The sequence below is a fragment of the Girardinichthys multiradiatus genome, chromosome 18, assembly GCF_021462225.1.
Source record: "Girardinichthys multiradiatus isolate DD_20200921_A chromosome 18, DD_fGirMul_XY1, whole genome shotgun sequence".
Taxonomy (NCBI): Eukaryota; Metazoa; Chordata; class Actinopteri; order Cyprinodontiformes; family Goodeidae; genus Girardinichthys; species Girardinichthys multiradiatus.
In genome coordinates this window covers 23297261-23309588 of record NC_061810.1, presented here as the reverse complement: position 1 = coordinate 23309588, position 12328 = coordinate 23297261, and the positions used below count along the sequence as shown (strand labels likewise).

Below are 12328 nucleotides of genomic sequence, written 5' to 3'. Positions count from 1 at the left end.
GCTTCCAGATGACTGGAGAACTAGAGCTAATGCTATCAAGGAGATGGTAGGAGAGTACTTGAAATGCCTTCTGGAAGGAAAATTGATAAGAATGATTGGTGGTGCAATGAAAAAGTACAGGACTGTGTAGAAAGAGATCAGCTAAGAGATAGTGGGACACTGTGAGGACTGAAAAACGTCACCATGAGTTCAGGGAGATGTAGCATAAAGTGAAGGTAGAGGTAGCTAAGGCCAAACAACGGACATATTGTGACTTAAATGATAGGTTGGACGATAAGGACGGAGAGAAAGATTTATACAGGTTGGCGAGGCACAGAGACAGAGATGGGAAGGATGTTCTGCAGGTTTGGCTGATTAAGAATCCGGTTGGAAATGTACCAGCAGGTGCGACAAGTATGAAGTACTTCAAAGAGCTGATGAATGAGGAAAATGAGAGAGAACAAAGGGCAGAAGAAACTGCCCTTTGTTCTCCATTGCTACTTCCATTGTGGATCAGGAAGTAGCAAAGGTCAATAAGGATTAAGTAAGGAAGATGTCTATCTGTTTGTCTTTCTATGTTTATATTTTTCCATTTGGCTTCTCTTTGTAATTGTGATTCTGATTAGTGATTCTAATTAGTCTTGCTTTTGCAAGACTAATTAAAGTACTTGAACAAAGCTTCCTAAAAGAAAAATGAAAGGATCTTCAATTAATTGAATGAGACAAATTTATCCTATATGAAGGTCTTATAATATTTATTTTGATAAATAAAGTTTCAAAACCCAGGGACACAAGCAACAGAAAAGAGGCTATGGATTACAAGCTTACCATTTTTATGATTTCTGCCTAGGGCTGCAGGATATTATCAATCCACACAATTGTGATATTAACAACACTGGTTGCAGTTAAGGCACATTTCCCTCACTATTCTCTTTTGTTGTATCATCATATTCTTAGGTGGACTTTAAATCTTGGCCACTGTCATCTACTATAGGGGTAAGCATCAAGAGTACCCAAATGGCTAATTTGAATATTATCATACAGAGATTGAATGCATTATCAAAAAATACCCATGCAGCCCTTGCATGACACAGATTATGTGAAGCATAAAATAACCTACCTGCTTGAAACAGCAACATGTGTGTTAACCATAATAAATTGTTTGTAAGCCCTGCTTAGTTGCCTTTAGACATTAGTGAGTGAAAGTCTCTGATACATATACATCTTCCTGAATGAGGTGAGCCTCAAAGTGAAGCACCTGATCAACGGAGTGGTCCACATGCATTGACGCATTCACCAAAGCATAAACTATCTAAACTCAAGTGTGACATGTTGTTTCTCGTGGTAAATGCACCTCTGGGTGGTTATGTTTTGGATGGACATGAACGAAAATCAACAGATAACCAGAACTGCTATGATGAGAAGAGAAATGCAGTTAGGTAGGAAATGGAGTGGTGGGACAGGAGTAAGAATTAGGTGAAGCTTGCATTAAAGAGGTGGGTGAGAAGGCTGGAGCTTCATCATCATCATCTCTCAGGGGTGCATACTGCGGCACCTTGATTATGGATTCAGCTCTCTTGCAGAAAAAACCCACACAGCACTCAGAAAATATCGCCCTGTCAGCTCAGTTCAGCACAAATCCTGACCTTCTGACGGTGTGTGAGTCAATGTGTTTGTGTGGGTGTGCGTGGGACTTTTTGTGTAATTATAAGAAAGTCAACAAGACCATTTTGTGGGCAATTGATTTTTGAGTGATATCAAGAATGAAGGATGTGTGTATGTAGTCATCAGAAGACACATGACTGATAATCATCTTTTTAAAACTCCCATCAAGTGGTTTTACAACATACTGTATTCAAGCAGGTTAATAAAGCAATATTTTGAATACCTTTTATTTATTTACAGTATTTTTTGATTCTATGGATCTGTTAGTACCATCAATTTAGCATTTTTGCTTGTTCATCCGGTTAGTTTTCACAAAACAGTGCTTGATCATCAGTGTTAAAATATTTAAATAATTTCTGATGGTTTAATGGGTGTCTAGTTATCCTTCTGTAATTACTGGAAGCTTCCAAATTCACCCATTTTTTATTTAGAGCTGCCACCGAGCAAGCCTTTAAAATGCCTGCACCACAGACTGCAGCTCTGATAGGGATGCACATACTCTACTGTTAAAGGATACAGTTTGTTGGTTTTAATAATCAGTGAGGTTCACTGAGCATGGGATGCTAGTGGTCTCATTAACCTGTTCATGTTTGTTTTAAATTCCTAAGAATTAACACACAGATGTTGCTCACACATAACGCTGTATAAAACAACTAAACAAAAACTTACTTACCCCTGACATCTTTATCTCTTGCTGCTAAGCCAACATCAAACAGATTTACAGTACATTCGAGATACTTTTGGTATTCCAAATTAAAAGAACTGCCTGTTCCTTGTATCCAGAAATTTTATATTCTTTCCCATCCACTCTACATACACCTGTCTTTATTTGTTAAATTATAGCACACCTTGGACCATGTGTACGGTTTAGAGATTTTAACAAAGCTTTTAAATTAAGATTTGTTCCATGGAACGCTAATAATATTCCGAATCTTCCAACTCAAAATGAGGAGGCAGAAAAGTCCCCCAACCCCGTGTAATGCACTATATATGAAAGGAGTGGACAGAAATTCTGAAATTTTAAATTAAACAGTGCTAACCCATCTCTTCCTTGAACATAAGTGTATATTTGAAGCAGGGTAAATATATCATGTTTTATGTGTTTTAGGCAGACTAAATTGTATGTGTCTGATGTAAACATTGTTCATTTTGGTCTTTAGAGACTTGAGATTTAACCTGGATGTGGGAAAAATTACTAGTAAGCATCTTTTCTCAAAATATATTTCAAACTGCCTAACTTTAGCTAACATGTCATATTTGCAGGCTTTCCTAAAGCCAAAAAGGCTAAAGCTAAATACTGTTTAGGAAAATAGCCAGGCCAAGTCAAGAGCCTGAAATGGATTTTATTTATCACAAAACTTAAATTAATGTGTAAAAAGCTTCCCGTATTTATCTAGATCTATTGCATATATTAGCAAATTTTCAAATAATTTGACAAAATCAAGGCAGTACTTTACAATAAGAATAAATTAGGATGCAAGCTGATAAAATTACGGGTCAGAATCTTAAGTCAAGGACAAACACACAACTGATGAGTTAACACAGAATTTCCTAACTAGCAGGACGTTAGCCTTAATAAAAGTCTGACAAAAGGAAACACAGTGGACAATCAACATTTGGAAAAAAAATATGTGGTTCCGTGTTGTACAGTGATGTACTGTATTATCGTTAGAAATCAAAAGTCACAGTTTTAAGAATGAGCAGATGTGTCCTCCAAGGCAATTATTGTCAACTGTTTTTTTAACAAGCACCTCCTCAAAAAATGCCCAGATTTGCAAGCACTCTCTTGTTTTGCAAGCATTTCTATCATTTTAAAACACTATTACAATATTATACTTTTCTAGTTATTTTCTAGTCATGTTTTATCATAAAAACAAAAACAAAACAATAAATCATTCTTAAAATGTTTTGCTTTATTGGTTAAAGGGAGGCAGTTTAAGTATGCGTTGCATTTTTCTTAAGTGAGAAATTCCTAGTTGGAAGAATGGACACAAAGGTCCCTAGACGTCGGAATTCTATCTGGGAAAGGCGAAGCTTTTTCATTAACACCAACCTCAATATGGTGCCCCTGCAAATAAAACATAGTGATAACTGTGGTAAAAGGAATGGTTTGGTTGCACTTTGTATCTCTTAAATCTTTCACAAACACACACTTACAGTACTATGCAGTTTCCTTCGGTAAACATTGCTATGCATTGTTATTAGCTTGCATTGCTAATAGTCATTAGTCTGGTAAATGAAAATGTCAATTAGTCAATCTTGCTGCTTTTCCAGTTTGGAACTGGATTATGGTTAAGTTAGGTTAATTATCATATTTAGAAGGTTCCAACTTAAGAGGTAAATAGCAGATCAGTCACCACCACGTGTTCTGATTTGATATCCCCTGCTACAGTTTCCACTGAGAACTCTCCAAATGTTCTCCACTACACTTATTTTTAATAGGTTTCTGTGTAAAACAATGGTTAAGGTTCTTAAAAAACTCATATTTGTAGCTGTTGGTGCTTATTAGCTCTACTTCACAGATAATGATTTTGTACTTACCTTGCAAATAACCAAGACCTAAGTTTATTAGCGTAATGGTACTTGTTTCTAAGTTCGAGAACCAAGGCTGTAAGGCATACCATTAAACAAGTTATTAAAAGATAAAGGTACATAGCACGTTTATCTGTGGGTAGGTAATAATGGCAAAAAGGAGTTGTAAAAGCTCAGGTAGCTATGAAATTACCTAAAAGCTCTGGCACAATCATTATTGCATTCATGTATCAAATACCTACAGTCACATCATATTTTTGCATGTTTTAGTTTTTTCTTCTTAGGTTTGCCAACATCCACTTTTTTATCTCTGTGTGACTGTTCGCATTAAATGTGTATGTGCATAAAGTTACCCATTGGTTGTGACCACTAACAGACAACAATCATCCTAACACAGACTTATACCACAAGGACGAAAACATCACGGTGACCCCAGCGGGCGGCGTCATCATCAGCCCAAACTACCCCAAAGCCTATCCCCGCAACCTGTGTCTGTCATGGAAACTGCAGTCACCGCCTGGGAGCCTCATCCACCTTGAGTTTGATGAACAGTTCAACCTGGAGGAGCCTGTGAATGGAAAGTGCAGGTAAAACACCAGATTAAGGAAGATAGAGGGAACAGATGGAGATGGTGGGGATGGAATTCAGATTATACGATTACAGCAGATAATATGGGAAGACAGAGAGGAAGACATAAAGTACCCTTAGAGAGACAAACGGAGAGAAGACAAAGGAAGATTGAGATACTGAGGACAAACAGGAGGGAGCAGTGATGCTTCGCGGGCATGTATAATTTAGAAAAGTTGGCTGAAAGACGAAAGTGATTAAAAAGTTTGCCACTGAGAGAATGGAGAGATTGACTTAAAGTAGCACATAAAAGACAAGTGAAAATTACTCTGTATAAAATGTCAATCTAAAAAATAAAACATTTTAATATGTTATAATTATTTGCCAGTGTGTATACAATACCACCCCTTAGAAAAGATTTTACTGATGGGATGTGACAGATGTTGAGAGGGGATGTCTTCTTTCTTGGCAAAATCTTAAGGAGTTTGTCCTTGAGGGTTTAATCCTGAAATTCAACTCAGGTCTCTGTGTAAGCATCTTGTTGAAAGACAAGTGGGATGGGCAGTTTTAGCAATACATAAAAGCTATAGTGTGTTTTGGTCCACTGGCTTAAAGACAAAAATGATCTTATAGATGTATCCTCAGCAGGAGCAATGGTCCAATATATGAGACTGGTTTATTTCTATCTTCTAGGGAATTATTTTCTATCTTCTCTATAAAATATCCAAGGTGGCTTTATTTGAATGAATATAGTGGCTTGCAAAAGTATCCATATCCCTTGCACCTGAACCTTTTTAAATTACGGTATCTTAGCCCACTAAACAGTAACTGTCAGTTGTATGGTTTCAGGTAGGCTATGTTGAATTTAGGTTTACTGCACTGTAGCAAACAAATGAGTTGTAGGTTTTCAAATTAAAAGCTTGTGGCCGATAGTACTTGCAACTAGTTTATTAAAAAAGGAAAACTTTCACCTTGCCAGTAATAAAGGGCTTTTTTTTCTTTTGTCATGCGTTAATTATCCAATGGAGGTGTGCTTCACTGTCAACAGCAAATAGTTCTCGGTTTTGAACTATGAAGTGTTCAGCACTCATTATTTTCACTAAATTTGCTCTCTGGCACCTGGTATGGGTCTAATCCATCTTTGAATTGCACATTTTCTTTTCGGTTATGCTCATTGTTTGTCATTCAAGATGGCCGATGGGTACGGTTTCAGACGTCATTGCAAACACCTTTTAGAGAATAGATCACATTTTCTTTACCTGCATTATATTTTGACTTGCAAAGTTTTAATGGTTTGAGGCTTTGAGAGCACAATAAAATTGGTACTGTAGGTTAAAAACCAACATTTTCAATAGCTTATCTCTGTTAGTAAACACAGCACCACATACCATATGATTCATAGAACTTGAAAAGCCAAAACAGTAGCAGTGTGGGAAAAATTAAGTTAACCCCATTGATAAGGAGCCCATAGAAGTACCCAAAACATACAGTATGTAATACAATTTCATAGCATTTCAGGGCATTTATTTTTTTGCAAAAGTTTTAGTCAGGTCAAGGTCTGGTCATTGGCTAAGATCACTAGAACATACTGTAGTTGATCCACCCATTTTTAAATGTGTGACTTTCGTCAGGTAAAGTTTCCTGTTGCATCACACAGCAGATTAAATTAAATTCAAAAATACTTTAATAATCCCAAAGGGAAATTAAAATTTGTTGTTGCTCATTATGAAGGTTTCTTCAAAGAGCCGTTGTAGATGCTGATGGCTGTGGTCAGGAAGGATCTCCTGTAGCGCTCTGTCTTACGGCAGATCTGAAGAAGCCTCTGCCTGAAGACGCTGTTGTTGTAGGACAGTCTCATGAAGAGAATTTTTAATTTATTTTATGAAGAATCCTTCTTTGTACAATGATCTCCAGAGGATCCAGAGGAGTCCCCAGAACAGAGCAATCCTTCTTTATTAGCTTGTTCAGCTTTTTTAAGTGCTTGGCTCTGATGCTGCTACCCCAGCAGATGATGGCAGAAGAGATCACACTCTCCACAACAGACCTATAGAAGGTATGCAGCATCTTGCTGCAAACACCAAAAGAATGAATGTTGCACTTTACTGTTTACGTTGGTATACAAATGGTACTGCTTTTCTTGCAGTACCATCTTGTGTCTTTAGAAAGTTAAGCCCACTCAACAACAGCTGGAGTTTTAGAGATGCTCTGGCCAGTCACCTAGGTTTCAAAACTTTGCCCTGGTCAAACCTGCTCAAATCCTCACACCTATCTCTGCTACAAAACATCAAGGTTACGGACAAAGTGTTCACTAAAAAAGCCTAAAATATCCCACCAGCTAACAGGCCATAAGGATGAGATTATTAGTGTTGTAGAATATGCCTTTCTGCCTTATAATGTTATGCCAGACACTGCTTTATATATTTATAGATTAATCACTTATAGATTAACTATCACATCTTGCACCATGTTGTTATAGTCAAACTTTATATATGTAATTCCAAAATTAATTTCACAAATCATCATTCAATGCATAAACAAAGATATTGATCTTTTTAGTGTCTATCCTAAAACTTTTTCTGTTTGCTGCAACATATTGATCTGCTTCTACATGTTTGTCTTTCTCTGTCATTTCAGTTATGACTTTGTTGAGGTGGAGGAAACATCACAGACCAGTACTATAAAGTGGGGTCGTTGGTGTGGGCAGAAGGCACCCTCTACTCTAACCTCTAAATCCAACACACTCAGAATCACCTTCAAGTCGGACGATTACTTTGTCGCAAAGCCAGGATTCAAAATCTACTACTCACTGCTGGTAAGAATGCCCCATGTGTTTTTAATTTAATATGTTGGTTTCTGCCCTTGTGTCAGTGCAGTTGTTTGATGTAAGATAGCTTCTTAAACAGTAATGATTGTATTTGGCAGTACATAAAGATAAAATAAGGTGCATTGAGAAAGGGTGGAGCAGTGGCCATAGCAAAGCTTTTGGTAAAATGCCAAGCTGCAACATCCAACCAAGCCTTTCTTATCTGTCCATTTAACAGGAGAGGAGAAACTGAGCGATATAGGGCAAGACATTGGGAGGATGCGAAGCTGTTCTCTTAGAGGCTGTCAAGTGAATGCATGAGGAGATTTGCTTTGTCATTTTGTCAGGAAGCTGAAAGAACAAAGAGAGGCTCTGAATTTAAGATATTACACTGCTCTATAATTGACGGGCTGAAGGGGAAGAGCGATCAGCAGAAAGACATTAAAAAAAGGTTCTTCCTAAGAGTAAAAAGAGGAAGAGATGAAGAGCCTTTGGCACTGCCTATTATCTGAAGAAAAAGCAGTCATTATATGGGATTAAAGCCAAGACAAACTACAAAAAAGAGACAGCATGTGTAATTATTTATGAGCCTTTGTTTTATGGTGTAATTTTTTACTTTACTGAGTGAGTTCGAACTAAAAACCTTTACTGTTGCTTATTTAACAATTTGTTCTTTTAGGAAACAAATGAAAGATAAATATGTAGGCTACATTAATTCATATTTACTGTGCCCTAACTAAAACCACTGTACAGAATTCCTAATTAAAAGACAATTTATATAGAGAATACACTGGACAGTGAAGCCAGTTGTAATACCAATAAAGATTCCTCCGCAGGTTTTTGGGAATGGTAGAAAACTTTTCGACATGACATTTATTGAGAAAACAAACACTAATATTTCAAAAAAATATTTTAAATGTTAATCTGCTAGGGGTGTTTTTAGGCTTAACTGTACATTTTGCTTATTTATTTTATTTATCATTTAATCAAATATTAAACCAATGCTTTTAGCTGTTCTTTAAAATGTTATGAACTTTATTTGATAATCAAAGATAATGTTTCAGTAATTTCCTAAATACGATTTTAGTAAAGCTTTGCAGGTGCCGATAACAATTTTAGATTATTTCACTTTCCGTTTAAAAACTCTAATTGATAGTATTCTAAATAGTTCTTTCAAGCCTTCCTTCAGTCATTAATTATTTATATTAAACACAGAAGTTGTTTCAAAGACGTACATGATTTGGAGGTGAGCTTTTTAACTGTGTTTTGCATCTTGTTTTAGTGATCGGTACAAGTAGAAGTAGTGTGGTTAGCATTACTAAACATCAGTCTGTCTGTTAACCCCAGAAAATGAAGTTGCTGGCATCTGCTGCAGTCGGCACCTGGTCAATTTGTCCCTTCATCCATAACAACAAAAGATTTCTGCAGCACATGGCTGTTTTTTGTACCAAAAAATGTCAGGTTTTTAAAATGACCAAAACTACAAAAGTTCAAAACTGCGAATCAACGTCTAAAGTCTTGCTCCTTGTATCAACCTGAATGGAACAGCTGACATGCCTCTGAAGAAAATACGGTTTCATTTTAAAAAGCTTCTTCCACCTTTTAAGAGTACTCTAGTTATTTGTTTAACACTTCTTTGAATCCAGGACTTTGAGTCTTCTTTCCACAACAGCAGCTTTTATACAGAGGTGTGCTGTTGTCAGTGCAACCTGTTAGCGTTTACGTATGGTGTGCTCTCTTGAACGGATATTAAAATTGGATTTTTCCAGCAGTCTGTCATCAGTCAATGCAAACTAAAAATCATCCGATTTTGGTCACCAGACGGATTCTCTGTGTTTTATATTCATGATCTTGCTACAGGGCAGCTCAACTCAGTTTCAAATCGTAAAACATGACTTTTAGATGAACATTTGTGTACACAATATTGGATTGATTTGAAATGTTTGGGTAGATGTAAAACACATCCTACAAAACAAGTTTAAGTACTGAGATGTTTTAGTACTTGCCATTGGACTACTGATAAAATTCAGCTTTTGTTCCATTTCTTGGATATTTCCATTGAGGATGTGTTGATTAATGTACACTGTCCTAAATAACTAAATTAACTTAAACTTAAATTTAGTTATTTTCCATTGCTTTCCAAACACCAGCTACTTTAACTTTGCCCTGCAGAAGATCAGAATGATTGCAGCTTGTGGGCTTTATCAGACTTTATCACACAGGCTCCTGCTTTGTAATGGTGCTCACCAAACACACATTCACATGTTATAGTATATTTGTGGCAGGACTATTTGGAATGATCTGGTCTTTCTAGTTGCTATAGTGAAGCTAAAGTTTTACAGTAATATAGAAAAGATAGGATTAGATATAGATATTTGATGAAGATCTTCTTTTGATGTTGTAAAATAGTTTTTATTGTTTTCACTCTTTGTTTTCTGTGCAGTTTAAGTGAATCCTGTCTGTCTCTGTAGATATCTCTACTGGCTCTGTTTTGTTAGCTTGTTAACGAGTACATTGAAAAAGCTTTTTTATTTGTTAAATAACAATAGTTCTTCACTTTTTGAGATAAAGCTGAGATAGATGCAGGCCATGTCCCAGGCCTGTCCTAGCTGGCAGTGGTGAGAAGCAGATTACATGCTGAAAACTAGCTAGTGAATCACAGCACTAATGCTGCGAGACAGACAACTACTTCTGCTCACTCCCTAATCTTCCATCACCAATAAACCGCATCATTCATGAATCTGGGCTGTGGGAAGGACCACCTGGAGAAATGATGGACCTGATGAAATGCAGCTTCTAAAATAGACTCTAGCCAACCAGCTGGGTAAAATCCACAACCGTCTTGCTATGAGTCCTACCTTTCAGTCTATGATGATGACAAAAAAATGTGAATGCGCTCTATTATGAAGTTTTGACCTAAATGTACCCACTTACTTACTCTACCACTGTATAAACCACAAATAACTTTCTTATCTGTCCCACTCAGAGTCTTGCAGCTTTTTTTCTCTTTCCTTCTCAATTTTTGTAATCTCTTCCCTGGTCAAATCATAACACCTCTTTGCATTACAAACCGAAACCAATTCTTGAGGCCCTTCTCATTAGATCAGTTTTACCCAATTTTCAAAGAGTTCATGTGTTTCAGTGTGTTGTATCTGTCCATCTTCAACACAAGCATGCACTCACACACATTATTTCCCCTCAAGCTAGACTGTAGCTCTGCGTGTGGCTTAATTTAGCAGGTCTAATTTGTTCTCTCCAGACTTGTCGAACAGATAAAGAGAAGGAGAGGAGGCAAAAAAGTAGGAAAGGAGAAGAGGTAGAGGGAGAGAATGAGGAAAAGCAGGAGAACAGGTGTCTAAGATGCTATCAGGATGTCAGCTAATGACTAAAACAAGCCAAACTGCGAGAGACAAAAAGAAACTGAGAGAAAGGCAGTCGTGAGGTATCAGCCTATGTGGAGTGGATCAAAGTGGACCGGATAAAACAAAAAGCCATATGGGAAACTAAAACAGGGACAGTATAGGTGAGAGGGACAGCAGAATGGCGGCGAAAACAGAGAACCACAAAAAAAATATGTCCTACTGTTAAACTCCTGCCATTCCTATTCTGAAGGTTTCCCAGCAATTTCTGCCTGTACATGTTCTACGTTTTTTGAGTGTTTGACTCAGCTTGTCATCTAAAAATTTGGTTGTTTTTGAGTAGTTACTTGTCCTTAGAGATTGGCTAATTACCGGTAATAAGATATACCAATGTTTTAAAAAGGTACTTTTAAAACATCCAGAATATTCTGTTGTACTGTTTTTTACAATTTGACTTCTTTCAAATAATAATAAACATTACTGTTATTTGGATTTTGATACATAGACCCAAGCAAATAAACGCCACTAAAGAAGTAGTTAGTACTAGTTTTCAAGTGCGTATTATAATACCATAGCTTTTTGGCATTCTGCTCTTACATATTTCATAGAGCTACAGCTGTTAAATAAATTTGTAATTGACTAATTTATCTAATATTTCCTCAAACATTTGAGTAATGCGAAATCTGATATCTTTTCAAAATGTTTCAGTTTTGAACAGCTTTAACCCATCATTAAAGTTGTCGTCACAAACAGCACTAATCAGTCCTAACAGCTTGCAGCCAAATGTTCGTACTAGTGGAATGATTAAAATTTATTAAAATTATTCTTCTGAGATGAGCTAACTAACATTTAGGTGGCTTTGAATATATTGTCAGCCACTGAGAGAATTTTGACCTTGCAGTAAGAAAAAAAACAATAATAAATAAATCATTCAGTTTCACTAAACCATAAAATGCTGCATTGCTTGGACCAGTTTTCTTGTTTTTGTAATAATTTTGCAACATTTATGGGAGACTGCTGTAGAAACATTCATTTGCATGTAATCTGTCCCATTTAATGTAGCAGTTTCCCTCACTAGCCTTTATTGTTGTAACACAAAAATACATGCATTACATTTTTTTGTTACATCTCTTAGGGAAAATATCAAAACTGTTAAATTTGGGTAAATGAGTTTGAGATGATGCCCGAAACTATAACACTAAATCTAAAGGAAAGATTTATTGCTTCATAAGACGTATTGTTTAGGTTATAACCGAAGAATAAGCTTCAGTTCATGCATAGATGAAACAGCAGAAATGTGGCCAGTGTAATATATCCTCTAACTTGAATATCCATCCAGCTGCTCATGCGTTGTAAAAGCTGATGGGGAAACACTTTCCCTTTCCTCGCTGTCTACCACACACTTGATTCTCTGCTGCTTGAG

The 12328-nt window shown here is 36.6% G+C and overlaps 1 protein-coding gene across 1 annotated transcript in view; it reads left to right on the top strand.

Moving 5' to 3' along the window:
• The window catches only part of pdgfd (platelet derived growth factor d), a 99393-nt gene that overhangs the window by 36947 nt on the left and 50118 nt on the right, over positions 1-12328 (top strand). Inside the window, exons 2-3 of the mRNA XM_047390669.1 lie at positions 4574-4763; positions 7378-7555. Coding sequence (XP_047246625.1) covers positions 4574-4763; positions 7378-7555 — 368 coding nt within the window. The remainder of the gene's footprint in view (positions 1-4573; positions 4764-7377; positions 7556-12328) is intronic.